The sequence below is a fragment of the Anser brachyrhynchus genome (assembly GCF_964034855.1).
Source record: "Anser brachyrhynchus genome assembly, chromosome: 14".
Taxonomy (NCBI): domain Eukaryota; kingdom Metazoa; phylum Chordata; class Aves; order Anseriformes; family Anatidae; genus Anser; species Anser brachyrhynchus.
In genome coordinates, this window is record NC_137709.1 from 20,496,166 (window position 1) to 20,523,502 (window position 27,337).

The 27,337-nt window shown below is 61.3% G+C and overlaps 2 protein-coding genes across 7 annotated transcripts in view; both read right to left on the bottom strand.

The window, feature by feature from the left end:
• Window positions 1–256: 256 nt before the first annotated feature.
• AFAP1L1 (actin filament associated protein 1 like 1) lies at window positions 257–19,899 on the bottom strand. Of its 3 annotated transcripts, XM_080554818.1 has the most exons (20): window positions 19,739–19,875; window positions 12,939–13,134; window positions 8,782–8,910; window positions 8,151–8,234; window positions 7,880–7,977; window positions 7,623–7,734; window positions 7,192–7,290; window positions 6,509–6,720; window positions 5,960–6,139; window positions 5,231–5,317; window positions 4,842–4,935; window positions 4,560–4,712; window positions 4,057–4,268; window positions 3,735–3,880; window positions 3,293–3,371; window positions 3,063–3,177; window positions 2,674–2,838; window positions 2,233–2,411; window positions 1,859–1,987; window positions 257–1,463 (listed from the first exon to the last, which is right to left on the bottom strand). In XM_080554818.1, the coding sequence occupies exons 2-20, from the start codon at window positions 13,030–13,032 to the stop codon at window positions 1,440–1,442; spliced, it is 2,391 nt and encodes a 796-aa protein (XP_080410944.1). In that variant the 5' UTR covers window positions 13,033–13,134; window positions 19,739–19,875; the 3' UTR covers window positions 257–1,439. The 3 variants fall into 3 exon arrangements, with proteins under 3 accessions (XP_080410944.1, XP_080410946.1, XP_080410945.1); XM_080554820.1 differs by lacking the exon at window positions 12,939–13,134 and having other exon boundaries at window positions 19,739–19,899; XM_080554819.1 differs by lacking the exon at window positions 19,739–19,875 and having other exon boundaries at window positions 12,939–13,141.
• Window positions 19,900–22,096: 2,197 nt separating this feature from the next.
• Window positions 22,097–27,337, bottom strand: part of ABLIM3 (actin binding LIM protein family member 3) — a 42,118-nt gene continuing 36,877 nt past the window's right edge. Inside the window, exons 14-22 of one of the 4 annotated variants that reach the window (XM_080554892.1) lie at window positions 26,992–27,042; window positions 25,545–25,679; window positions 25,240–25,304; window positions 24,794–24,941; window positions 24,440–24,469; window positions 23,902–23,960; window positions 23,447–23,512; window positions 22,623–22,703; window positions 22,097–22,353 (exon numbers count right to left, since the gene is read on the bottom strand). In XM_080554892.1, the coding sequence (XP_080411018.1) occupies window positions 22,240–22,353; window positions 22,623–22,703; window positions 23,447–23,512; window positions 23,902–23,960; window positions 24,440–24,469; window positions 24,794–24,941; window positions 25,240–25,304; window positions 25,545–25,679; window positions 26,992–27,042 (749 nt within the window). In that variant the 3' untranslated portion in view covers window positions 22,097–22,239. Of the gene's footprint in view, window positions 22,354–22,622; window positions 22,704–23,050; window positions 23,232–23,446; window positions 23,513–23,901; window positions 23,961–24,439; window positions 24,470–24,793; window positions 24,942–25,239; window positions 25,305–25,544; window positions 25,680–26,991; window positions 27,043–27,337 lie in introns of those variants that run through there. The other 3 variants (XM_080554895.1, XM_080554894.1, XM_080554893.1) reach the window with 3 other exon arrangements.

The following is a 27,337-nucleotide window of genomic DNA, read 5'->3' on the forward strand; positions in this document are numbered from 1 at the left end:
TGGCGATGCCGCTGCTGAGCAGAGAACTAGCAAGGCCAGGAACGGGGCTTCCTCGTACCTCATGTCCAGGCAGCCAAACACCAAGCTCACAGCTCTGAACCTGTGGTCACCAACAGAGCCAGCGTGCAGCGGGTTCAGCCAGCTGCCCATGGCAGTTGTTGTGGATGCAGCATGCACGCACAGCCCCAGGCCACCCCAGACCATCCTGGCACCTTTCATTACAAGCAGGAGTAATGTAGCCAACTCGCTTCCCACAGCCAGGGGAAGGGCCGTACCAGTGCCAACGTTTTTATTAAAAGCTGCTTATCTAGTTACTAAAAAGGGGGCCTTGAAAGAGTGAGTTGCAAAGGTTAATTGTGGCAGTAGTGTGCACAAATGGGTAAGGGGCCTGCTCCATTGTCTCTGGCACAAAAGCCTGGGCCTTTCCTTTTTATTCCTCTCCCTTGTTTCTGCCTGTGCTAAATCACCTTCCACCATTTCTCTTGTCTGTTCCAGTCCCCTCATTTGAAAGCACTTTTATTTTTTATTTTTAAACTTCCCTTGGCTCCATTTTGACGACATGCTTTGGCAAACCCTGTCTGACAGCAGTAGCGATGCTGTGTATTAATTGTTGGCCCAGAGACAGCCCCGGCCCTTCTCCTACCCCCCCTTAATGGCATGGGGTCAGGGCAGAGAGAGCTGGGCTGCCTCCAGCCTCAGCCCCAGCACTTGCTTGCTGTTTAGCAAGGTTAAAAAGGTGTCTGCTGTTAATTTGCTTTCAAATGCTGACATTTGAGCTTTGTTCATTCCCAAAGGAACGTCCCCTCACCCTTGTTGCCTGGAGGACAATGCAGAAACATCGGGCAAGGGTACTCAGTAGAGGCACAGCGAGCTGGAGACACGAGGAACCCTGAGATGAGGCCCTGTGGAGCCGAGAGCAGTGAGAAGGGCGAGTGGTGGGTGTCTCCGGAAGGTCAGGTCCTGAGCAGCTCATGAACCCCAACACTGAGGCAGCCAAAATCCCCAGAGTCCATGGTCACTTTGGAAAGTGTGAGCCTGGCCTCCAGCATCCCCAGGGTGGAACATGCTGATCCTGGTAAATCACAGCGCCTGGTGGCCGACTGCCAGTCCCCCATGCTCTCCATGCCACCACGGGCACACACCTCGTGCTGCCCCCACGTGTGGCTCCCCCAGATGTGGGTTTCCCAGTAGTATGTGACCCTGATCCACAAAGGACTCCCCTTCCCCCCCCCCCCGCCCCCAGCCTCCCAAATCCCCTTCCCACCCCCTTCCCCATGGTTTGTGGTGTTGCCCACGCGGCAGATGCTGCTGCAGCAGAAGGGCGAGGGAGGGCGCCTGTCCCCGCGTGCCTTCCCAGCGCCTGGGACAAAGGGGGCTCATAGCTCCTCGGTGAGCCCCGGTGTCTGGCAGGGGCCTGGCAGGCATTGCCACAGCCCGGCTTAAGTCTGCTTCTTTTCCCATTCCTGCAGAGAAAGGGAAAAAAGAGAGTGATGAGACATCAGAGGTGCAGGAGGGAGCACTGAGCCCTCTAAGGGCCTCCCTCCCTACTGGGGGGCTTTGGAACACCCCAGCATCTTCAAAGGCAAGGTCACTGCTGCCCCGGGCATCATGGAGGTGATGTTGTTACCCCTGCCCACGCAGCTGCACATCTCCTGGGTCTCCCTGCAGGCTGGGCTCATGCCAGCAGCCAGTGCCAACCAAGCTGGACCAGCCGGGCTGCAGGGGACCCTGGCAGCATCCCTTGCTTTTGGAGTAGGGAGCACCCACAATCCCCAAAATTCATGGCCAAGTACAGGGACAGGATGAAAGGCTGAGATTTCCTGGGGAACAGGGGTGGAGAGGGAGAGTGAAGCAGGACCTTGGCTTTCCGCAGCACGTTTCCCTTGTTGGCAGGGAGGATGGAGGGGCTTCTCTTCCTCAGTTCGGCTGCACAGTTGACAGGGACCAAGTGCTCAGGGGGGCTCCCGTTTGGCTTGTTCGTAGCTTCCTGTGGAAAAGGGGGAGGAGAAGCAGGCTTTAGGAGACCCATGGAACAGGGAATGCCAGGAAAGCACAACCTGTCATGAAGTCAAAGCTCATGTGGCCAAGCCTAATCAACGCTTTCCTTCCCACCTCTAACCACCAAAAGATCAGGGGTGTCCCCTCATCCACACATGCTGCTCCCAGCACTGCCCCAAGCCCCTCTGCTGGGTGAAGCCAGAGCTGCGGCAGTGAGGATGAAGAGGTACGCACCCCATTCTCCGCCTTGCTGGTCACAGCCAGCCCCAGGGCCAGCCCTCCTGCCAGTGACTGCTTCAGCCGCTCCTTCACTTCGGTCAGCTGGAGCTCCAGGTCGACGCGGCTCTCCTCCTTCTGCCGGCACTGCTCCTCCAGCACTGCCACCCGCTGCTCCAGGTCCTGCAGCTTCATCCCTGCTTGCACAAGCGTGCCCAGCTCAGCACCTTTGCATGGACAGGCCCAGGGCTGAGGCTGTGGGGACCGAGAAGCCACCCATGCTCCTGGGTGGGACGTTAGATGGGGCTGCTGGCCTAGGAGCACACTGCAGCCAGCTCTGCTCACAGCCACAATGCCACCACCATGCCGCCAGCCTGGTGTCCCCATACCGGCCCTTCCCACTGTACCCGAATGCCTTAGAGCATTCCCGGTCACAGCACCCAGGTGGCACTGACCCACCTGTGCTGCCCTTCATGGCTTCTCGCAGCTCTCTTTTCTCTTTCCGCAGCAACACCAGCTCACTGCGGATTGCTGCTTTCTCCTTCTCCAGCTTCTCCTTCTCCGTCAGAAACCGCCTGGCATCCTCCTCGGCCCGGTTCTTCCCGTACCTGTACTGGTTGGCGTCTGCATGCACAAAGGAGAGCCTCTCAGGACGACTCTGTCCCCAGGAACGTCCCACCTGAGCCCAGCCCCAGCTGCGTGGACACCTCCCGTGGTCTTGCTGGCCTGGCGCAGCTCAACCTGGGACCCCCTGTGGGAATAGCCCCCTCCCAGGGACCGGTGTCTCCCTATGGAGGTTTGCAGCCTGCTGTCCCACTCCGAGGCCCCTCTCGCAGTCCCACACTCACTCGACGCGTGCCTCTTCACTTTGACCTGCGGGTCCACCCGCCGTGACTTCTCACTGCAGGAGGACGCGTGGCGCTTCACCTGGGCTCCTGATGGCCGCCCTGGCTCCTCCTGGGCCTGCGGTGGGGATGGGAGAGCGTGCTGAAACTCCTGCAGGGCTGCCCCAACCTGCCAAGGCTCTCCAGGGCATCTCCTGTAGCCTGGCCACAGCGAGCCCCCAAGCCCTGCTCACCTGAACCTTCTCGTAGGGAACGTCGTCGTACACCACGCGGGAGGAGTCTGGCCGGCTGTCCTGGGAGGAGCTGGCCCACCTGCGGGAGGAGGGACGGGTGTTTGCCGCCGGATTCCTTTCCAGGTTGTCCCTGGCAGACCCCTGAAGGGCTCTTTGATCTCAATGCTCTTCCTACATTGCTCTCCCAGCTCTGGGCAGGGACCCAGCTTTGCTTTTGAGTGCCCACCCTACGCTATGCGAGCACGCATATCCCTTAGGTCCTTCATCAGCGTTACTAAAACACCTTCCACTTCCAATCCTGCCCAAGGCAAGCTGCCCTGCCTCAGGATATGCCAGCCCTGGGATGCCACCTCTCCCCTGGCACCTGCCACCTCTCCCCCATCCCCATCCCAGCATTACCCCCAGCCCAGCACAGCCCCCGCAGAGTGGCGCACAGCCTTACAGGTAGGAGTGCCTCACGGCCGTCACGATGTTGGCAATGGTCTCCACGTCCACGTAGTCATAGTGCAAGGCCTCTGGCGCTGTCTGGGAGCCTGTCTCCACCAAGAGGAGACCCAGCCAGCGGCCCAGGTCTTCTGAGCAGCTTGCCTGCAGGAGAGAGAAAGGCCTGGGGACATGCCCTTGCATCCCTGGGCTTCATTGATGTGCACAGGAGGGGAACCAAGGCACCGGGTGCATTCAGGCTTTAACCATCACAGCAGGTGCTCCCCCAGCTGCGCAATCCCCAGGGCACGTCCCCATGGGAGGCAATGTGCCCAGCTCACCTCCAGCGCGGTCACCTCCTGCCCGTTGCGAAGGATGCGGAAAGCGAAGGGGTGCTTGGGGCCCAGCCCTGGCACCACCTCGCAGCCCCGGAGGACGATGGCGTTCACGTGGGTGCGCAGGTCGGTGCGGTCCTTGTGGAAGTAGAGGGTGTTGGCCTTCAGGCGGCACCAGCGCTCCTTCCAGCACTGGTTGACCAAGACACTGAGGTAGCCTGGGAAGCGCAGACCCGATGGAAGGGTCTAAGCACCCATGACAGGACCTCGGGCACCCACAGCAGGACCTTGGGACCTTATGAGATGGGACTGCCCAGGGATTAGGGCACGTCTCCCTGCTCATGGGCAGACCGGTCCTGCTGTGCCTCAGTGTCCCCAAGGCGTGTCCCAGCTCTCCACAAGCACAAGAGGAGCTCCCCCCACAGCCCCTCACCCCCTGCTTGCCCCGCTAGAGCCAGGCTTTCCAGGAGGGAGCCCAGGACCCATCTGTACCCCAGGCACCCACGAACCGCAGCACGGGATGTCCTCCTCAGTGGAGGAGGTCTGCGTGTCCTCGGGGGAAGGCTTCTTCTTGGAGAAGCTGATGATCCTGGTGATCTTCTTCCCTGCCGCCCGGCTCATTGAGCCCTTCAGGTCAGCCAAGCCGCTCTTCTTGCCTTTCCCTGGAAGGGGGAGAGCCCCGATAGCCACGCGCACCACATCACAGCACTCCCCTCACACCAGGATGGATGCTGCAAGGTGCGGTGCACCTGACAGGAGGACAGCCTGTCCCAGGGGGCGTGGGGCCGTACCGTGCTCGCAGGGCTCCCTGCGGGCCATGGGGGAGCAGGTCTCACCCGTCGCCACGCTGTCCGAGTCGGAGGTGTGCTTCTCCTGCGACAGCCTCTGCAGGGAGGAGCAGGGCAGGTGCCCTTTCAGCAGCGCCCCTCTGCTCAGCCCCAAGCGATGACCACGGTCTGACCATGGCCTTTGTCCCTCCAGCACAGGGCTGGGATGTGCCCCTGGTGCTGGGGAGCCCCGTGAGCCCCACAGACCTGCTGTGAGGATGAGAAGGGCTCCCTACACAGCACCAGAAGCTCAGTGCTCAGGATATCCTCCTGGTCTCCCTTTCTCCAGGCTTAGTCACCAGCCCCACACAGTGCTTTGGCTGGTCCCTGTCATCCTGACCAGAAAGCGTCACCTTATCCAGGTCCATCTTGCAGGGCATCACTGGGGACATGGGGGTTTCCATCCCGCCTGCTCCTGGACTGCTCGCTTCCTTTATCACCTACGGAGAAAGGGCAAGCTCCCGTCCCACCGCCTGAGCCCAGCTGGCCCACGGGGAGCGCTGCCGTGGGCTCTGCAGCACCCGTCCCTGCTGCCCGCCACGAGGACGGGATGGCGAGCCCTGCTTGGGGCACAAACCCTGCTTGCCTGGGGCCTTGCACCCAGCTTGGCCCTTCCAAACCTCAACCATTGTTAAGGTGGATGGTCAGAGGATCTGGAAATTTTGGACGTGAGGGATTCAGGCACCAAGTCACACAACTGTCCTGCTGGCTCTGCGTTCCTCAGGGCCCCCCATGGCACAGCTCCCCACGGGAGAGGCATGGCCAGCCCCTTTCCCAGCCCCTTTCCCAGCTGTGGGCTCAGCAGCAGAGCCAGTCCCTTCCCCGCCTCCCACCCCCAGAACAAAGACAGGAAAGGGCCATGGGGAAGAGGAGGAGGAGAGCAAACATCCCCACCCCGCTCCCCGGCGAGGGGCTCGGGCTATCAGCACAGGAGACGCCCAAGGCTTGGGAAGCAGCTGGCCAGCCATCCCCACGGCCGATAAGAGACGGAGGAAAGCCCCCTTCCTTCCCCTTCCCCAGGGCAGCCCGCTCCCCATCGCAGCCTGAGGAAGGCTGTGGGTGGAGGGGGGCAGCGGCAGTACCTTCAGCCACTCCTCAGCCTGCTCCTTGCTCTGCACGGCCAGCACCAGCGCCTCAGCCCCCAGCAGCGAGAAACGCAGCTCATGCTTCTTGCGCCGCCCGTCCTTGGGGACGTAGATGACATTGCAGGTGCCCAGGGGCACTTCCACATGCGGCTGCCGGTCCTTGGAGCTTTTGTAGCACTGTGAGAAGCAAAGACAACCACTCAGGGTTCAGCCTCTCCCGCTGCCATGCCCAGACGAGGCCCTTGCAGGCTCCTGAGCCAGCGGCACAGATGGACGTGGTTCCATCTCTGCAACACAGTCACATGAGGGCTGCAGGATGCCCTCTCCCTTTGCTCCACTAGCCAAGGGGATCCCAAAAGTGAGGAGCCCTTCATTTGCTTGCAAGGGAAGCAACAGCAACCTCTGCACACACTGCAGGGCAGTCGCAGCCTCAGGGCAGGGTCTTGGTTTGGATATGGCTATCTTTATTTGCTCTGGGGCTGACCTCCCTCCAATGCACCCGGGGATCTCTCCCCACCCCTTATGCCCTACCAGTTTCTGGCTCACCAGCAGCTTGCTGTCCCGTATGATGGTGAGCTGCTTGGCCCACTGCCCGAAGCGCTTCTTGCGCAACAGGAAAGCGCAAATCCTACAGTCCTTCACCAGGTTCATGGAGGCTTCCTCTGACGGCCACTGGTGTGTCAGCTGCTGGCCCTTCCCCTCCTCCTCCTCCTCGTCATAGGACTCGTAAGAGCTGCTCATGGCATCCGAGTCGTTGTCTGGAAGGGAGCAGGCATGTCACACCAAGCAGCTCCCTGTCCCGGGGAGCTTTTTTGCATGCCAAAAGCCATTCCCAGGTGCACCTGTTCAAACCTCAGGGCTGGCTTATTTCCTTGCAAGCCTCAAACCTGCAAAGGCTGGATGAAACCGTCTACCCTCAATATAGGATCATGCATTGGCTCTCTGCCTTACACCTCCCTAGTTGGGTATGGGGCAGTGGTTTTATGGATATGCCAAAATACATCACAGGGTCTGAGAGCGGAGGTGTGGGAGGTGGCTGCCTGGCGCACTGGAGAGGAGCGGGTCAGAAAGGCCCAGTGCCTCCCCATCCTGCTGGCACCACAGCGCAAGCACAGCCACATCTCACCCCCGGGCACACCAACAGCTTCTCTTGGCTTGGCGCAAGCCCACATCTTGGACTTTGCCAAAGCTCTCTGTCCCCTGCCAGGTGAAGGCACCCGAGTACCTACAGGAGTTCTTCTGCTCCCCGTTCATCCTGGTGACAGGGTAGTTGCTGTCTGCGTCCTCGTAGTAGCCATCCTCGATCGAGTTGGGAGGGCTGGAGCTGTCTGCAGAGGAAGCAGAGGGCAGCTGGGGCTGCTGGCCGTGCATGAGCCTGTATGCGGGGCAGAGTGAAGCACACCCGCCCTGAGCACATGCAGACACCAGGGGTGTCGAAGCATCGCTCCCTCCGTGGCTCCAACCTCAGCTCATCGCCCCCTTCCCTGCCAAGCAGGAAGAAACAACTCCTTGCACAACCAGTGTGTGGGGATGGGAAGGAAGCGGGAGAGGAGGGTGCGGGCGGTTTCCTTCCCTGGGAGGAGCCGGCATGCTGCCGAGGGCCCTGCTCGGCCGGGCAGGGCGGCGGGGGCAGGCAGGTGCAGCTGGGAGCAGGACTCACTGCGGGAGGTGATGTACTCGGGGGCCTTCCCCGGGCCCAGGGGCAGCGCTTCCTCGTAGTAATCCTCGGGTGGGGGGGTGGTGGGCAGTGGTGGAGGAGGGTCTGTAGGAACCTGCGGCAGAAACTCCACCAGCATGAGCGGAGAGGGCCCTGAGGGGCCAGCGGGCACCGTGGTGGCAAGGGATGGAGATGGGTCCCAGCCACAGCCACCTCCCCATGCCAGAGCAGGGATCTCACAGGTGGGTACACTGACGTACGGTTTTTGCTGGCTGGCTCCTCGCAAGCTCCAAGCCAATGCCATCGCCGGTGTCCCCGTCCTCCTCCTGCATGTCCTGGAGGTCCCGCAGGTCACAGTCTGGGTTGGCAGCAAGCATTGAGGGTGAAGGGAGCAGTCCCCAGGCACAAGGATGCAGCTTTCACCACCCTTCTTGTCCCCCCTTAGTGCCCCCACTGTCAGAGCTGCGATCCAGCCCAGCGCAGCACCTGCCCAGTGAGACCCTGGCATTGCCCTGGGATGGCCACACATACCGAACTCCTCGAAGAGAGACGCCACGAAGCTGGTGCCGTTGCTCAGGGAGGCCGTGTTCACGTACATGAAGTCCGCATCCTTCCCTGGGGGTGAGGGGGAAGCTCTCAGCCCACAGACAGGCAGGACGGCCAGGTGAGCACCAGCACCTTCCCAAAATCACCTATCCGAGGTCTCGGATCACCTCCCGGCCAGGCAGGCTGCACCACGCCGTGGGGCAGGAGGAGATGAGGAGCCCCCAGGGACACTGCCTGCCCCCAGGGAGGGCCGGAAGCCTCTGGGTGCCCGGCCCCTCTGCCTTCCCATGGAAATCCCTGTGCTCAGCAGAAACTGGGAGCAGGAGGGCATCTGCGAGGCAGCACTTCCAGCAGAAGCAGGGGGCAGCCAGCAGTGCCGATGCCAGCACCCAGGGGAGAAGCAGGAGAGAGCCAGAAACATGAGAGAGGAGCAAAGTGCCCCGAGGGTGGTGCTGGGCACTGGAAACGGAGGCAGCAGGCGCACAGGCAGGGAAACTCATCTGTGCCTTCAATAAGCTTCTCCTTGCCCTGCTGGGCCGGGCCCATCTGTGGTCCCAGGCTGGGGATGCACTGCCACCAGGGCAGCCACCAGGTCCCTTGGGAGCAGGACACTGACCTGCAGGTGGCTGCAGCTTCTGAAGGATGGTGGAGACGGCCAGCTTCTTCTCCTGTGTGGTGGCACTCAGGTACTCGTGGTCCAGCAGCTTGAGCAGGACGCTGAGCTCAGGAAGGAGCTGGTCCAGCACTGGGGGAAGCAGGGAAAAGCCCTTCAGCTGGGGGGTTGGGGTGCTGGGCTTCGCCCGCAGCCCCCCAGCACATGGGGAAGTGGGGAGCAGGAGGACAGAGACACTTCCCAAGCCAGCCTGGTGGCCTGGCACATTTTAATCCAACTTTAATCCAACAAATCCAGCTCAAAACTGGGACAAGCTCAGGAATTTCATCAGCCTGTGCCTTGGGGACATTTCTCCCCTTTTCACAGCCAGGCATGTGATGCACGCTTGGCCAGGGCAATACCAGAGGTGCTAAAATAAAGGAGCAAAGAGGATTAAGACGAGGCAGAAGGGGCTGGACCACGTGGAAGACCCCTGCATGGCTGCCAAGCGCACACGTGCTCCTTCTGCATGCACACTCGCCCAGGCACCGGCACGCAGCCCACTGAGCCCGCCGATGGAAACACGAGCTCTGCAGGCTGCTGCCATCAAAGGGCTCAGCACGTGAGTGTTTCCATGCAGATAAAACCACCCCTCTGTCCTCCGTGCGGGATATCGTTGTTCTGCGTGCTGATGAAGGAAGGAAAGGACATCCAGACACCACCTCCAGAGCCACCTGGCAGTGCCACTCTGGGACACCCCCCAGCCCAGCACCAGCAGCTCCTCCGCTCTGCAGCACCCCGCAACGCCACCAGCAGCCAGAAACCAGCAGGATAAATGGGGAGAACCCAGCAAAAGGCAGGAAAAGAGAGCAGGGCTACAAAAAATTATCAATTAATGCAGTGTTTGGTGTGCTGGTGAGGAGGGAGGGCAGCACCTGCAGAACCCAGTGCCTGAGACAGCCCAGCTCTGAGAGGCTGGGCTCAGGGGCTCCAGCAAACCTGCAGCTCTGGAGGTTATGGAGTGTGGGAAAAAAAAAAAAATCTGCTGTTTCTTCCAATGCAAGCATGAGCAAGATCTTGGCAGCTGCTGAGCATCATCACAGCACAGCTGGGGCAGCTGTGCAGCTGGCTGTGAGTCCCCAGGGACAGTGGAAGAGACCAGAGGTGACCGCAGAGGAGGCTCAGACATGCTGACTGACGGGGATGCTTGGCAAAGAGGAAGGGAGAGCACAGGCCGCAGCAGAGCTGAGCACCAGGGCTGCTGGACACGCTGCCTGGGCCGTGCCTGTCACCTGCCGGGGAGGGGGACACGAGTGGCATGGAGGCAGCCGGACTGTTCAGAAGAAGAGCTGGCTGCCCCATAGCTGTGGGGCTGCCCAGCGATGCCGAGCTGGGTGGCAGCGAGGGGACATTTCCCAGGGCCAGGGCAGGGTGCTGTGGTGCTGCTGACGTTGGATCCTTGTTACTTATGCTCATAATGAGCTTCTGCTGGGCCTTATCCAAACACCACATCCACTCCACCTGGCACCCAGCAAAACCTGGTTTGACCCAGCATTTTGGTGGCACAGCAGGGACAGTTGCTGTTAAATCCTGCCTGCCTTCAACCCGTGAGCAAGTCCCTTGCAGAGCCGGTGCAGCAGGCTGGCAGCTCGGTAAAAACAACTGCATTTTCAAAGCTTTTTGGCTGAAGGGGAGCCCTATGTGAGTGGGTTGATGCAGATCAGCACCCGGCCAAGACGAGCCCCCCAGGCGAGAAGACAGCGTGCCTGGCCCCAGAGCACTGCCTCCCCGGGATGAGGCAGGATGCGGCTCAAAAGCCTCTTCCTGCCAATGGGCTTCTATCTCCGCAGACCTTCTGCTTCCTCCTCCCTGCCCAGTGCCAAGCTGAACACCGGCATCAGCCCTTCGGCACAGCCGGCTTTGCCAGCACCAGCCTCCTGTGGGCAGACCCCAGGGGAAGGTAGCCCCCAGGAGGGGAGCTGGCAGCATCCCGCAGCCCACGGGGATGGAGAGGGCACACACAGCGGGACTGGGCCTCCTGCGCAAGCTCTGGAGTTGGTAACAGCAGACCTGGGACCCAGGTCCTGCTGCTGCTCTGCATGCTGCCCCCTCCACCTAGGGAGACACTTACCCACCATCCTGCTCCAGCTCAGCTGGCCACACATTCCTCCAGGGAGATGAGGACCATGCCCATGCCCTACACCACCTTCCCACAGCCATGGTGCCATGAGCTTCCCCATCCCCTGCCGTGCACACAACATCTCCCACTGCCGCCCCCAGCCCCATGGCAGGGATTTGCACCAGCTGAGGGCCAAAAGGGTGAGCGGGGTCCTATTAATAACCCCAAAGCTGGTGGTGTTCACAGCCAGAGGGGCGAGGAGACCCCCGTGCACACACATGGTGAGAATGGCTGCTAAGCAAGGCTCACCGCCCGGCATTGCAGCCCGCTGAGCTCACCCGCGGGTGCATGAAGCCGAGTGGGGCCAGCACTGAAGGCTTCTTTGTTCCCCCCAGCTGAGCCATCCCATGTATCCCTTGTCAAACATGCCCCCAGAGCTGGGGGAGGGGGGGCGAGCTGCTCAAAGGGGCCTGTGATCCATAGCGGGCTCGCAGAGCTGAGCCTGTGCCTGGGGGAGCGGAGGAAGGGAAGGAATTAATTTCCTGCGCTCGTTAGGCTCCCGGCCCAGCTGAGGTTAACGGGGGCTGCAGGAAGCCAGGAGAGATTGCCCACGGGCTGTAGATGGCACCGACGGGCACCTTAGCAGGGCCAGGGGCTCAGGTGCAAGGGGGGTGGGCATGTGCTTGGTGCCAGGGCACAACTGGGGATGCAGAGCCCAGGATGAAGGTGGCAGCGGGATGTCACAGGGCCCTGCGGGACAAGGTGGTGCAGCACTGGAGCACTGAGCAGGTGAAGGGGCCGCAGGGACCCCAAGTTCCTGCCATGCCACAGCCTCGCTCACAGGGCACCTCCAGCGCTGACAATTGGGTCCCACCTGTTGGGAGCCTCAGGGGTTTCTCCCACACCCTGAATCCCGTGGGAGCGCCCCGCTTTACCAGGCACAGGGTTTGGACACAGACATCCCAGCGGAGGGAGCGGCACGAGCCCTGGGACAGACACGCACCCTGCTCCCCACTTCCAGCCCATCCAAGCACCGCAGCAGGGATGGGAAGGGGGCAGAGGTCCCCGAGCCTCTCCCGGGAAGGCCAGGAGCTGCAGCAACAGATGGCTTTAGCGTGAGCCAAGCTGGGCTGGATGGGCCGGGGAGGACCTAGGGGAGCACCCCTGGGACAGGGAGAGCTGTGGAACGGCCCCAGTTTTTGCTGCTGCTAGGACAGGGAGGCAGTGCTTCCTCCGCCGACCAAACATGCCCCAGGGGCAGCACCAAGCGAGATGTTGGCAGAGGAACTGCATCCCCTCCCCGCGGCAGCACCCCACTGCCTCTCCCCACCTCGTGCCCAGGCCAGCTCTAAGTTTAGACCCTGGGAGTGCATCCCCCTCGGGGAGCCAGGCATCCCGGGCGGAGATAAGGGTTTGGGAGCAGCTGCAGAGCCCACCTCCCCCTCCCCAGCCTCCGTTCGGTCGTGGGAGCAGGAAGCAGGTCTTGCTCCAGCAACCTGCAGGAGGAGAAGGAGAAGAAGGAGGAGGAGGAAGGCGCTCCAGCCAAGCTGATGCATTAGTTTCCTGGTGCACAGTCCAGCTTTTTGCAGGCATAGAAATAGGACAATACAGGTGGGGTCGCAAAGCGAAGCTGCTCGGCACTCACAGCCCAGAAGAGAGCCCCGGGGGGGAGGTGCAGTTTCCCAGCCAGCGGCACCATGACATTACTGCAGAGGACTCCGTCCCACGGCCACAGCTCTGCTGTCCCCCCCCCCCCCCCCCAGCCCCGGCCATGCTTCCTCCTGCGCCAGGTGGAGGCTGGGGGGCGAGGGGGGCTGGGGGAAATCGGATGCTGGGAGCGACTGCCATTGTTTGTAGCTAAAATAAAAGCCAAGCAAAAATAAATCCTTCCTGTTGGCGCGGGCAGGGCCGCAGGATGCTGTGCCTGCGGAGGAGCACTGTTTAGAGCCGCCCCCAGCAGTAAACAAATGGTTATAGCCCTGGTTATAGACGCCATAAAGAGGGGGGGAGTACGGGATGGGGAACGGGGCACAGGCGGGGACCCCAGACCCTCTGCTCGCACCTCCCCAGCCCGGTGTAAAGGGGCTGCTCCCATTCACACGGAGCTCCTTTGCCACGGACAGGAGGCAGGCGTGGGGCTGGCGACGAAGCATCATGGCAGGCAGGCTCCCAGCGTTGTCCCTTCATGTCCTCGCTGCCTGATGGCCCCGCAGATCCTCACCCAGTGGCATGGGGCACACGGGATCAGCTGGGTTGTGCTGGCGGGCGAGGAAATCAGGCAGGAAAGTACCCCTCCTGCCCAGCAGCTTGGCATGCTCCCGCATGGAGGGGTTGAGAGAAATGCCAGCCATTAATTATCACACTTAAGCTCTGGAAACATCCCATAACAGTGGAAGATTTGCTAAGGGGCCACTTGATGCCCGTGAATCATTTCTTCCCTAGAAACAAGGGCCCCTTGAGGGGGGCGGATGCAGGGAGTGCCTCGGCCTCCACTTCCAACTCCGGCAGCAAGAGCCTGAGTGCTTTGGGCTGGCTCCTGCATGGATGGAGCCCGTACTCGTCTCTCCAGCCACCACCAGCAGCGATTTATGCCCTCACCAAGCACCCTGGGCAGGCATCCCCTCTCCTCCAGCCATTCATTCCCAGCTCAGGCGCCGCAGCATCCCCGAGCGCTGCAGAACATGAGGTGCCTCTGACCTCTTGGCCTGCCCCTTGTGCCCCAGGGGGAGCCCGTCCCCCCAGAGACCCCAGGACCCCGTGAAGCCAGGCTGCATCAGGCAGGGCAGGGACACACACCTCCCAGGGAGTGCATCACCGTGACCTCACAGTAATTAAGAGCCTTAGCTGATAATCTCAGAAAATCAGCCCTGGGAGGTTAAGGTGAACCCTGCTTGCTCAAGGGGACAGTGAGTCCCCCATGGCGGAGCCACCCCTGGATGCTCATCTTACAGCAGGGAGATTGTGGGTTTCACAGGGCCCCACGGCTTCTCTCCTTCTGCAGCACTGGGAGAAGGGCAGAGAGCAACCAGGGGGATGAAAGAGCCAGAAGGCTGCCCCAGCTGTGTCTGCTGAGCCGCTGTTATCCTCATGTCTCCTCGACACGCATCCCAACATGGCCAGCAGCTCAAGGTTGTGCTGGCCACCTCCCTGTCCACTGCTTTCAGCGCTGGTCCTGTGCCTGGTGCAGCTATATGCCAGCAGCAGCTCTCCCCCGGTATAAATAGCTCTGCTGAAAGCCTTATCTGGCGGCCTTGCTCTCAGCGACCCTGGAGGAGAGCAGCTGAGCAGCGAGCCCAGCCCAGGGCAGAGCGGTGCTCCCAGCCACGCATCCCCCAGCCCTGTGTGCGCCTTGTTCAGCATCGCCCAGCAGGATGGGTGCTGCTGGGCAGCCCTCACCAGCGTGCATCCTTCCTGCAGTGCCTTTCACACCGCCGGTTAAGCCTCCAGGTGCCCTGAACAAGACTACCCTTTCCACCACATTGACCCTAAGAGCAGCTCCTGCCACAGCAGAGTGGCTTCACAAGCCCGAGCTGTGCAGGTAATAATTAACAGGTTGATTAAATCACCCCAAACATCTGCGACCAATGCAGATAATGACCCTTCAGTGCCCTGTGCTGCAGCAGGGCTCCTTGGCTGGGGGCTGCCCCCTCTCTGCTGACATTGCTCCCTCTCCTAGAGAGGATTGCGGTAGTTTGTTTTAGCTCACTAAAAGCAAACTTTGGTCTTCCCAAATGAAGAGGCTGCAGTTGTCCCCACCCCAGAGGAGGAGGGGGTGGTTTCTATATGGCTCTCTTACCGCTGAGCGAAGCAAGAAGCCGAGCAAATAAAGGCACACAGGCACGGCTGCTCTGGGTGGGGTATTCCTGAGCCAGGCTGGGGAAGGACCCCTGAGCCCGGGGGATCCCCAAACCAGGTACAAGTTGTTCCCAGCCACAGCTCAAAATGAGCTACGCAATCAGCTCTGCAAGCATACAAGGACTGGGCTCACTGGTTCCAGGCTACATTGCAAAACTGGGTGCGAGGCGAAGTGGCCATATTGCAGGATGCTCTGCAGGGCCAGCGGCTGAGGATGATAAGGGCTGCTGGCTGAGAACGTATTTAAATAATGAAGGAAAACGAGAGATTTGAGATGCCCTTTTAAAGGAATAGTCAGGCAGGGGCAAGACCTGCTGAGTAATGTATAAAAACAAGCTTCAGCCAGAGGAGAGATGTTAGGATTAGCCAGGACCCAGAATAAACTATGCTTTTTCCAACCAAAATTTCGGCGGCAGCCTCTTCAAAACAAGCCCTGCAGCCAGCAGGGAGCAGCAGGTTGGTGCTATCCCCCCGACACCGGGAGGGGCCCCAGGAGAGGGATGGGGTGGGCTCATTCCATCTCCAGAATGGACATCCTGGCCGTCCTGATGGGGCTGGGAAGATCTCTGCATCCCAGAAGGCTGTACTCTGCATCCCGTGCATCACCTTTCCCCAAAACCATGGTCCAAAAGATGTCAGGCGGGGCAGAGGTGCCTCTATAAGAAGTCACAGAGGGATGTCATGCCTGGCCCCGGGGAGGCAGAGGAGGACACAGTGACAAGACAGGATGGAGCAGGGACAGCCACCAGCCAGCTCCCCTTCTCCAAATGCTTTCAGCTGTGTCGCACAACGCAGGCACCTCTTTCCAGAGGTGCTGGGAGGAGAAAATACCAACAGGGGTAGAAAAAACCTATGGGGGAAATATCCCCACGGAGTCAGCACCCAGGGCACCCCAGAGCCAGCCATGCCCAGAACCCCAGGGTTGGACAAGGACCCGCTCAGCGGCCACCTCTCCCCATCCCTGTTGGGAGGGCCACCGAGGAGAAGCAGAGGGAAAAAGGGGCACAGCAGAGCGTCTCTGTGCTCAGGGGCCAGGGCCGTGCTGCCGGAGGATCCTCGGAGGCAGGATAAGCGTGTTTGCTCAGCTGAGAACAGCCCTTCCGTTTCCTCCCATTGGCGAGCTCCGGGAGCATCAGGTGCAGCGGCAAGGCCACCAGCCCGCGGCATTTCCGACCGCCTTAACCCGTTCGGGGCAGGGGCACGGAGCCATGATGGCCGGTCTGGCACAGTGGGAAAGCTGGCGAGCACGGGCGCAGGGGAAGATGCGACAGCTCTGTTATTGCTGATGGCTCTGGCGGTGCCTGGACTGGTTTACTGTACCTGTTTTTAACTCCGGCACAAAAAAGCCAGCTATCAGACCTGTTCCTGCACATCTATTCCTGGCTTTGCCCTTTACGACCTGTTTCCCAAAGCATAAGGTGATGCTGGGGTTGTGCGAAATGGGAGGCAGAACCCACCAGACAGCGAGCCAGAAAGGGGATGTTTGCCCATCATCATGCCTGATGGGTTTAAATTAAAAACAAAACAAAACAAAACTACCCCCCCCCCCAAAAAAAAAAAAAAGAAGAAAGCCAAAGCCATTCCTGAAGCTGCTCCCCCAGGTGCTCTCCTGCTAATTGCCAGTGATCAGAGCACGGCAGCGTGGCCCAGCCCTCCTTCCTATCGCTCCCAGGATCACAGGCACACGAAACCTACTTAAAAAAAAAAAAAAAAAAGATTTTGAGAATGGAAACTCCTCCCTGCAAAGGTTTGTTTTCGTTCCAAACTGTTATGAAATGTCAGTGTTTTCCCCCGCCTGGCAAAGAGCCCTCCTTTGATGAGCTGGGAGGCTTTATCAAATCCAAAAATCGAAGGGGCTGTGGGACCGACTGCCTGGGGGGGGGACCTACAAATAACTTATTTTCCTCCTGCCCCACCGCAGAGGCTGCAGATCATCAGCGTGGTGTCTGCGGGGGGATTTGAGCTCCCTGAATGCCACGACTTTCAGTGCTTGGGGATGATGAAAGTCAGGCTTTTATCGGCTGCGGCGGGTGGCAGGGCTCAGTGCCATTCATCCCGGGTGCCCAGGCAGGGGGTGCTGCCCCCAGAGCTGGTTGCGCCTGGCAGGGACAATGCAGAGATCCTGGGGAATCTTCCAACCAAGCTGCCCTGGAAGGGGGCATTTAAAGGATATTATATAGGACTGACGGATTTGATGTTAATTTTAATGGAAAAACAGGTTCCTTCTGTGTAGGAGGTACCTGTTCCTCAGGGGAATTTCAGCAGGACCAGATGGGATGGCAGCTGGTGCAGGGAAGAGTTAAGGGGCTGGGACATGAGGCTGGGATGTCAGGCACCACTTCAAGCCTTGGTTCTGCACGTTGTTATCTCGGGTCCCTGTGAGTTACTTGGCTACCTAACAAGAGGCAGATCTTGGGCCGAGCCCAGTTTTCACCCACTGACCTCCTCTAAAAGGCCTCCCAGCTGCTCAAGAGGAGACAACTTTTTCAGACCCTTACAGCACGGTTTTATTTCCCTGGGCTGGGACACGGGATGCAGGACCTCAGCACGGGGCACGTTGGCCTCTCAGCTCAGCACATTTCCACCGGAAAACTGCATTTCCAGGTCGAGAGCAGACACTGGGAAGAGGCAGGTTTCCCAGACAGCCCACTGTGATACCAGAGTCCCCAGGGTCGCTGGCTGCAGGACGCTAACCTTGTGCGGCACGAGCCAGGCAAACGACACCCTGCCTGCCTGCTGCACTTGGTGCCAGCACCCCGGGGCCACCTGCCCACCTGGGGGACCAGGGCAGCCCAAGGAGGGCTCATCCCCTTCCCACACACTATGAACAGGCTGCCAGCACCACCGCCGCTCAGCTCCCAGCGGAAGGAATGGCTGCAATGTGGGGGGGAGCTTGGCATTTGCCCGGCGCTAACAGCTGGCCCCGGCTCACTGCTCGCCCCCTTCCTTCCAGCGGGCGGGATTCCTGCAGCCCGATTTCAGGCAGCAGGTCAAGAATGATCCCGGCGCCCTCCTGCCGAGCCCGATGCCTCCCCATTCCTGTGGGCGAGCTGGAGCCAAGTTTATCCCTTACATATCTCCGCTGGCTTTGCTGGATTTAGACCGCAGATAAGTTTGGTGCAGGACCTAAATTCCCCTGGCACTAAAGGTCAGGGAAGTGCCACTAACAAGGAAAAGCAAGCACAGCCCTGCTAGAGCAAAGCCTCACAGCACTGAGCATCTCCCCAAATGCAGGCACATACGCATTTCTCCACCACTATAGCCTGGAGTGACTGCCGACAGCCTCCGGCACTGATGGTGAGCTGAGCACAGCACCACTTGCTGCACAGCCTGCGGGCAAGGCACCGTGCTCAGCCAGAGAGCAGAAAGCAGGAACAGAGCTGGAGGATCACAGAGCAAGAGCAAGTCAGGGCACACGCGGGGCTGAGTGAGGCTCCAGGTGAACAAAGGGGCTGCCAGAGAGAGAGGAGAGGTTGGGACCTGGGGACAGAGCTCCTGCCCACTGAGCCCCTCCTGCCCTCCCTGCACAGCCAGCACCCCAGAGGGATCCAGCGGCTCTGGGTGCTGCACAGTGGGGCTGGAGGAGGTTTATGTTAGCAAAGAGCGATACAGGTGCCAACAGCAATTCATTACAAGCTTTCCAAGCAAAGCAGGCAGGCACCTCCACCACTACCATAGAAGGCACCTACGGGGGGGATAAGAAGCAGGGGAAGCCCACAGGGAGCGGGGCACGGTGGGCTGCAGGCAGCCCTGCAGGGCTCAGGCACCGGGGCCCCTCCATGCCAGCCCTGCACCATGCCCATGCCCACCTCCCCGCAGCCCCAGGAGGGGCTCAGCAGCGTGCTGGCACCCCCAGCCCTTCCCCACAGAGGGGTCCACAGCCCTGGGAGCCCACGGGAACATCCCACTTCAGGTGAGGGTGGCTGCCCAGCAGCTCACACAGCAAGAGAGGGGGGGCAGATGAGGCTCTGCTCTCCCCTTTGCCCACCAGTGAGGTCCCCTGGGACCCTGGAGGATGGTGCTGGCACCATGTGTCACTTATCAGTGCCCCCCCCCCTCCCCCCCCCACCGCAGCAGCAGCCTCCTTCAGAGCCAACATCCTGGGGCTGGTGTGCAGGGTGAGCTGCAGCTGTGGGGGAAGGCTGTCCCTGTCCCCATCCCCTCCTGGGCTGCTGGGCCCCGACACTGCTCTCTGAGCACCACCACCATGAGCTGCATCCCGAGAGCTGAACTCCTCACACTGTGTTTCCACTGCGGAAACACCACCCAATCCTTTTACATCGGGAAGGGGAACTCTTGACCCTCAGGTCCTGCTGGTGCTGACCCCGAGCCGCAGGCACAGCCCTGCCTCAGCCACCCAGGACTTTGTCCTGCAGAGCCAGAGCGATGTCCCTCATCCCCTGCTGTCACCTAAGGGCAGTGCTGCCGCAGCACCTATGCGGAGCACCCAGGGGCCAGGACTCCCATGCTGCACCCTCCACCACCTGCTCATCCTTCCTAGACCAGTATTCGGCGGCAGCAGCAGCAGCATCACCCCCTCGCTGCCCAGCCTCCCCCTGCTCCCCCTGGGACCTGCCGACCCCAGCAGAAAGCCAGCACCTTTCCTACATGAGCCCAATGCCACCGGCTCGTGCGGGAGGGCAGGCTGGGGATCAGGCCCTCAGAGACCACGGGCACCTTCCCCAGCTGGGGAAACGCTCAGGGTCCCAGCAGCTCTGTATGGAACCGGTCACCTTGCTTGCTGGGACCACCAATTCCCCCACGGAGCCCCCCAGGCACTCACACCCCATGAACTCCCATCCCAGGCTGTGACTTTTCACCCTTCCGACCCACGGGGGGGGCCACATCCCCAGCCCCAGCCCGCACCCCACACCAGGACACCCCGGGGTCTCGCAGGGACGCACACGGGGCGGGGGGGGGGGGGTGTCTCATTTCCCCATCTCTCCCGCACCGACCCCACGCCCCCCGTTCCCGGCGGGGTGCGGGGGGTGTCCCGCGGCCCCTTACCGCTCTGCCTGTCCATGGTGCGGAGCCGAGGGCAGCGGCAACCGCCCCGGGAGCTACGGGATGCCGAGTGGCACCGGCGGCGGGGCCGGCTCTCCCGGCGGGGCGGCCGATCGCCAAGCCCGCCCCTCCCTCGGCGAGGGGCAGCCCCGAGCACCGGCACTGCAAGGCACGGCCCGGCACGGCTCCGCCCCGGGCCGCCCCCGCCGCTTTCGTGGTCCCCCCCCCACCCCCCCCGGGGGACAGCGCCCGGCAGCTGCGGGGCTGCGGGGAGGGAGGTGCGCGGTGGGTGGGTGTCCCCCCCCCCCCCGGGAAAGGGGCTGGGAGCCATCGGGGCTCAGACCCGGATCCCTTCCCGGCCCGGGGCGGGGGGTGGGTGGGCTGCGGGGACCCCCCCCTTGTGGCAGCGCCTGGAGCGCGTCCACCCGGCATGTCCCGCCCGGAGCGCGTTGGGTTTGGAAACTGCAGTTTGGGTAAAGAACTAGGGGCTGTGCCCCCGCCCAGAGAGCACCCAGGGGGCAAGCATGACCCTCCCCCCTCCCCCTCCCCCTCCCCCAGTGGCCCATTGCATTGCCCCTGCTCCAGCATCTCCCCAAACCTTCCGTATCCGTTCCCTCCTGGTGCCCCTCCTTGGCGTGGCCACTGTCCCCCCTAACAGGGACACTGGGGGACACCTGGACCTGGGAGGCTGGCAGAGCATGGGGACAGTTCTGCAATGAGGGGAGCACCTCTTGCAACGTGCTCTTGCCCCCCCAGGACAATTTCTCACCCCACCCCCCCAGCCAGCAACCAAGCCCCCCTGGGGACACCGGGCTGCCCGCTGCCCTGAGGGACACACGAGAAGGTTCCACACGTGCCTGGCTAGCACTGGAGAGCAGTATCCAAAATGTTAAGCACTCTTTAGCAATTCAGCTCCAGATTTTCCCCCTTTTGGGGCACTGGCAGTGCTGGGCAGAGCAGAGGCAGCCCCTCCTGTGCCCCCTGTGCCTGGGCTGCAGCCAGCCCAGCCCCGCTCGCCCCATGCACCCTTCTGCATAGCCAGAGGCACCCAGCCAGGTCTCCCCTCCTGGACTGAGCTCCATTTTCCTCTCAAGCCACAAACCTGTCACCTCCGGGGCTGTGGTTAGGGCACAAGGCACACACAGGCCACCAAACACAGCCGGTTTTTGGCTGGGATTTGCGGAGCAGCCAAACCAGCAGCGTGGGCTCAGGCACCGCTGGCTGCCAGGGCTGGCTTTGGGGCTCCCTAGGGCATGGACGTGGCACATCCCGGTGATGGGACCCCACAAGGGTCTTGTCGCTGTCTGCTGCCCCGGAGGGCATGGGGCAGGGGGGCTCTCTTGGCTCCAAGAGGAAGCAGTGGCCCCTGCCTCAGTTTCCCCATCTTTGCCATGCAGGCAGTGGTGAGGAACAGTTAGTTAGTGCCCATAAAATGCTCTGAAAATGAAAAGCCTCTCATTGTTGTGTTGTTGTTATTATTATTATTATTAATTAACAGAAGAACTGGCTTCTCAAGGTTTTATCTCTGAAGGTACTGCTGAAGATGAAGTTTCTCACAGCCCCAGACAGCCGAGCTTCATTTAGGGAGCTGCAGTTTATGGGGGTGAAATCATAAATACAACCAGTTCACTTACTGCTGCACTAACGCCAACAGGAGCAATTACCAGAACAATTTTACCCTTCCTGCTCCCATCCCCACCAGCACAAAGCTCCCGGAGCTGCCGCTGGTGGCAGGGGGACCCACACCAGAAAAGATGTTAGTGTGGAAATAATCCTATTGGTAAGAAAAAACAAACACGCATGGGTGCCGATACCCCAGCCACCACTGGGAAGCACAGCAGCCCCAAGCCCTGCAGCTTGCCCAGTCCCTGCTCTCCTGGCCCTGGCCAAACCCGAAGAGCAGCAACAAGCTGCACGAGGCAGGAGGTGGCTTGGGTTATTCATTCGAGAAGGGCTTAGATTTGGGACAGCCTGAGAAGCTGTCATTGCAGCACTTTGGGAGGAGAAACTGGCTCTGTAGCACTACAGGGGTTGCAGGGCAAGGCAACAGCAGGGGAAGCATTGGGGCTTGGGACTGTGCTTTGACCTGTGGGGGTGCACCCTGCTCCCCAGGGGTCCTCCTCATCCCTTGTCCCATGTCCTGGATTTCTATTTCTGGGGATAAGTGGCGAGGCTGAAGGTGCCCCCGTGGCTGTCCCTGGTGGGACCCTGGCTTCCTGCAGACGTACCCAGAGCATTGCCCCTCGCCACGAGGGGCAGCAGCGATGGGCACTGAGAGGCTCACGTGAAATTAGCCCCTGACAAAACCCAAGGCTCAATACAGAAACAAGGTTCAAGAAGAAAAGGAGACAGAGCATAAAATTATCTATGAGATTCCAATTCACTCTCAGGGGTGCAGAGGGCGCCTCTGCCACGTACAGTACTGAGAATCATACAGAGCTGCAATATAGAGATCTTTCTATGTATATATTTATAGGTATGTATATATTTATAGTGCACTGCTTTTAAAACAGCCGGGCCTGCTTCTTCAGCTCGTTCCTCTTCCAGAGGGCCAGGCGGTCGAACTCAGCGATGGTCATGCCAAAGATCTGGTAGAATTCCTCCTGGGAGAGGTGGCGCTGGGGAGAGAGGGGCAGCTGGGGCAGGCAGGGGGCCGGGACCCCCACCGCGGTCTGACAGCACCCACAGGGGCTGCAGGAAGGCAGGAGGGCACGTGGGGGGTCTTGCAGGGTGCGATGGGGTCCTGCAGCACCTGTGTGCTGCTGGGGCGCCATGGAGATACTCCTTGCTCGTCCATGAGGACAGGCTATGGGGACATCCCGCATGTAACCAGGTACCTCTGCGATCCCCCAGGGAGATTGTGCCCCATGGAAGAGACTTGCCTCACCTCTAACCGAGTCCTGTCCACATCTTTGGGCAGCTGGTTCCTCCCCCTCGTCTTCACCAGGAGCAGCTCGTAGGGGTATATCTGCGGGGGGACAGAGGGCATGGCAGAGCTCGGGGGCCAGAAGAGCACAGCAGTGGAGCCACGCCACATTTAGCAGGGCTGGGGTGGCACAGCTGCCCCCAGGGCCTGAGGGGGGCAGGACAGAGGGGGGGATTTGCTTTCAGGCTGACCCTAACCCACCCTGGGCCACCTCGGTAGCTGTGGAGGGCAACCCAAAGGTCTGCTGTTCGCTCTGCAGCGGCAGGAGCGACCCAGAGACAAGCTGAGCCTGGGAGCACTGGCAGGGCCACCCCTCTCCGTTCCTCACCTGGGAGACATTTCTGCTTGGCAAAGGGCTGGGGGCCCTGCCAGGACGGGTACAAAGTACAAGGATTGTACATGGTACAAGGATGGAGGTGTTGGGTAGGGAACGGAGGGGAACGAAGGGAGGGCATTGCAAGGAGATGGCAAAACTTCCCCCAACAGGGTCTGGGGACACAAGGGCACTTCTCTGGGTGTCACCTCTGGGTGGCAGTCACTCCCCGGAGCAGGGCCATCGTACCTTGTACTCTGTGGGGACAGAAAAAGACGAAAGAGACATTAGCCAGCGCCCCCTCCGCTGCGAGCATCCCCCCTCGGAGCTGCAGAGACACCCTTCCTCCTCCCCATCTCCCCCCTCTGGCCCAGACCCCATTTTCTGGAGCTGCCCGCAGTGGGCTGGGCAGCCCCCCGGTGCCCCATACCCATGGGGTCTCCCCGCTTTGCCATCCCCAGCCCCGCAGCACCTTACCTCGCATCCCCCAATTGACGGCGTTGGTGCTGTCATAGTGGAAAAGCTCCGCGCTGGGAGGCTGCAGGAGGGATGTGCGGAGAGAGGGAAGGGTGAGAAGGGTCCCCTCCGGACCGACCCCCTCCAGCACAGCACCTCCCACGTCCCCAGCGTGGACGGCACCTGCCCAGCCCAAAGCAGGACCTGCTCCCTGTGCCTGGCAGTGGGGAAACTGAGGCACGGGGAGGGGAATGGACAAGGCAGTGACAAGCCCAGGTCACGGGGAGGCAGCACCAGGTCTCCCAATCCCTAAGGTAAGGAGCAAAGCAATGTGACCTGCAGGACGGGGGTGAGATCTACCACTGGGGCTGGACCTCCCTCTCCAGCAGTGCCCCACTAAGGATTATTTGGGGTTGGCACAGAGCAGAGGTGGCAGTGGGGTGCAGGGGAGGAGCAGCAGGAGGCACTTACCCTGTGCAAACCATTCCTCCTGTAGGCAGGGAGGGAGGCCGACTTAGAAATGAGGGGGTCTGCAAGGAAACCGCCATGGGGCATGAGGGAAAACACAGGGGCTGGCCCCAGGGCACAGGACAGCACCAAACCCGTGCCATTCATCCCTTCCCCAATGCATCCCCTCAGTCACTGCACAGATGTGCTCCTGCATCCCCAGGCGAGCTGCTCAGAGTCAGTTTGCCTTCCCAGTACTGCCCCATCCCTGCCCAGCTCCAGACTCGCCTGGCTCTGTCCCCTTTCCATCCCCAACTCATTCCCAGCCAGCACCCTCTTCTGCAGCAGCCCTCCCTCCTCCTCCATTCCAACAGCTCCCTTCCAAACCTCCTCTTCTCCTGGTTTCTCTGCCCCCAGCTCTCCCAGCCCTGTCCTGGCACAACCAGGGGGGCTCCTTCCTCTCCCCACGCCTCCCTGGGTGCCAACACCTCCTCCAGCCCCTGAGCTCCAAGCTCTGGCCCCCGGGGAGGAGCAGGTGCAGAGGGGCGAGGGATGCACTCACCGCTGTCAGCCAGGTAGTGCATCCGGGGGGCTGCAAGGGGAGAAGAGCTGGGTCAGGGGGGCGAGAACCACACACTACAGAGCTCCCCCCACCTCGCCCCCCCGGTCCTGCTCACAGCCCCAGCTCTGCGAGGGCAGCCGTGCCATGAGGGAGGAGAGCATGAAGCAGGCAGGGACATCCACACTGGCAGCAGCTCTGGGTGCCAGGAGGTCCCAGATATGCCAACAGCACACAGTGAGCCCACGACAGCTCAGAACCCCCCCATGGCTGTGCTTTGTCATTTCCAAGGGCCCCCCACTCCCATGTCCTTCCCCCCTGGATGGGATGGATGGACAGATGGACAGATTTCCTTACAGCCGTTGAGGGAACCCTCGTAGCCAGCCGTGTGCAGGGCTTCTCTGCTGCTGGCTGAGCTGCGAGGGGGCGTCCAGGGGTCCGCGTAAGAGTTGGAGCGAGCCTTCATCTCCTCCCTCAGGATCAGCCTGCCGATGCCGCTCTGGATCTGGGCACGCAGGGAAAGCTGCTTGCACCGCTCCCGTCCCTGCTGCAGCCCCCCCCGCCTGCTGGCATGTCACCTCCCAGGGACAAGGTGCTGGGATGGGGTGCACCCCAATCCTTCAGCCCCGTATTGCAGATGGCCGAGGGGGGAGAGATGGCAGAGGGCGAGGGGTGGCGATGGCAGAGGGCAAGGGACGGCAATGGCAGTGGCACCCTGACCATGGAGCAAGGAGATGATGTGGAGCTCGCTGCCACGTCTCCGGTCCCTCCCCTGCCAGGCAGCGGGCAGGGACATTGCTCACCTTGTGCATGCCCCGCTCGTACCCATCCTCCTCGCCTCCTGATGAGAATCTCCGGGCCCGGGGGGCTGCAAGGAGACACATGTGGGGTCAGATGGGTGAAGGTGGGATGGGAGGCAGTCCCCAGCTGCAAGAGGACAGCCAGGTCCCAAGGGCTGCTAGGATTTCGGAGTCACTCTCGTGGGTATCTCAGCTCAAACCCATCTTCAGGTTGAGGTCCATCCCGGGGAGATACCCTCCCTGGGGGTGCCTGATTTGGGGGGGGGGGTTGGGTTTCCCTTTCCCACAGCACTGGGGGGGGCTGTTACCTTTAGGGGAGCTTTGGAAGGACCAGTACTCCGACTCGGAGTGGTAGTAGGGGTCTGGTGAGTAGGCAGGGCTGTACTTGGACGACTGTGCGATGTCTTCACTCGTTTTGCTTTTGGTGGCTGCAGGGATGTCGTCTGCAAAAGGAGCAGGGAGAGCTGTAATGAGGACACTGAGTCCCTCTGGCAGCACCTGCAAACACCCACCCTGGGACAAACACAAATCTTCTTCCCTCCCCTCTCCCTGGTGTCCACCAGCCATTTGTGCTTGGGACAGGCCAGAGCAGAGCTGGAAATGATCCATTTTCAGACTACTGACACCTCCTGGAGACACGGATGCAGTGGCAGATGGTGGGGACGGTCACAAACACAGTTTGGCTGGGAAGTCCCCAGGAGGCTGATAGCCCCAGGCCCACGGCACCACGGCAAGCCCCAGCACCACCAGCACCCGTGTCCCCAGGCTGTCACGGCACCCACAAGTGCCCAGGCACCCGAGGGGGGCTCACGTAGGAAGGGATGGAGGCAAGCACAGTCCTGCTGGGGAGAGGGCAGCCGGAGGGTTACTGCCGGGGCAGGTGGAAGCAGCAGAGGGATGGCCCCAGCAGCTCCAGCTGGGGAAGGGGCTCAACCCCCCGGGGACAGGACTCTTGCAGGGGAAGGGGCACCAAGGACAGACTGCATGGGACCCTCTCCTGCTTGCACAGCTCGGTGGCTGTCCCGCAGGAGCCAGGCACCAGGCAGGAAGGTGCAGGCAGAGCCACCCCACCACCCAAGCAGGCGCAGGGGAGCCCACAACGGGCAGCTACTTACAGCAGCAGGCGCAGGCAGCCAGCGGAGAGTTGGGCAGGTGGGGAAGGGGAGCCCGCAGAGAGAGAGGAGACACGGTTACTGCTTCAGGCTGCTGCTGCCCCACCGAGTCAGCAAGCAAGTGGGGGGAGCGCAAGCCAGCCCTGCTGGGGCACCAGCCCCCCCCCAAGCCTCCTCCCCACCCTCCAGCACCCCGGGTACATTTCCTGCAGTGTCCGTCCAGGACGGGCTGTGATTTTATCCAAGGGCTCCGTGTGAAGCTGTAAAGCCCCATCTTCATCCCTTTCCTGAGGCTGCTCTGACTCCTGGGGTCACCCTCATCTCCTCTGCCACCCCTTGTGGCCTCAGCCCCCCTCCCGGGACTCTTTCTGTCCCCTGCCCAGCCCTCACCTGCGCCCTGCTCCTGCCCTCTCCCGATAACCTCCCGAGCCCGGGCTCCCCACTATCATCCTCCCGTGAAGGACACATCCCAAAGCTGCCTTTTTCTTGCACTAAACCTAATTAAAGGGATTCTGGAGGGGAAGCAGGCACACTGGCCCCCACAGCCCAGCTCATCAACACCTCTCCTGCCTGCGTCTCCCCCCATGCCCCTAACAGAGACCTGGGCTGGTGAGCAGACCCCGCAAGCAGCGTGCACACTGACCGTGTCGCTTGTAGATGGGGGGTTTCCGGTAGATGTTGCTCTCGCCGGCTGCTGGGAAAGAAGGAAGGGAAGAAAAAAGGGAAGAAGGACAGACAGGGAGGTCAGTGCAAGCTTATGGAGAGCGGATGGGATGGAAGCCCTGCAGATGCTGCCCCACGTCAGCTTCCAGCACGCAGCTGCCTCCAGCTCCAGGTGCCTGACCGGACCCAGGCTGGCTCCGTAATGGGGCCGGGAGCTCAGCCAGGGCCGGGGCGGGCAGCGGTGGGCACAGGGCCATGCAACGAGCGCCCCAGGTCAGCATGCACCGTGGGAGGGGGCACAGCCTGAACCGCTGGCCCTGCCAGCC

Coding starts and splice junctions, on each gene's coding strand:
- AFAP1L1 (XM_080554818.1), bottom strand. CDS start 13,032: ATGATGCTTCGTCGCCAGCCCCACGCCTGCCTCCTGTCCGTGGCAAAG. Junction 4,713..4,841: donor CAGGGAGCCCTGCGAGCACG/GTACGGCCCCAC, acceptor TCCCCCTTCCAG/GGAAAGGCAAGAAGAGCGGC. Junction 2,412..2,673: donor AGCCATGAAGGGCAGCACAG/GTGGGTCAGTGC, acceptor TTGTGCAAGCAG/GGATGAAGCTGCAGGACCTG.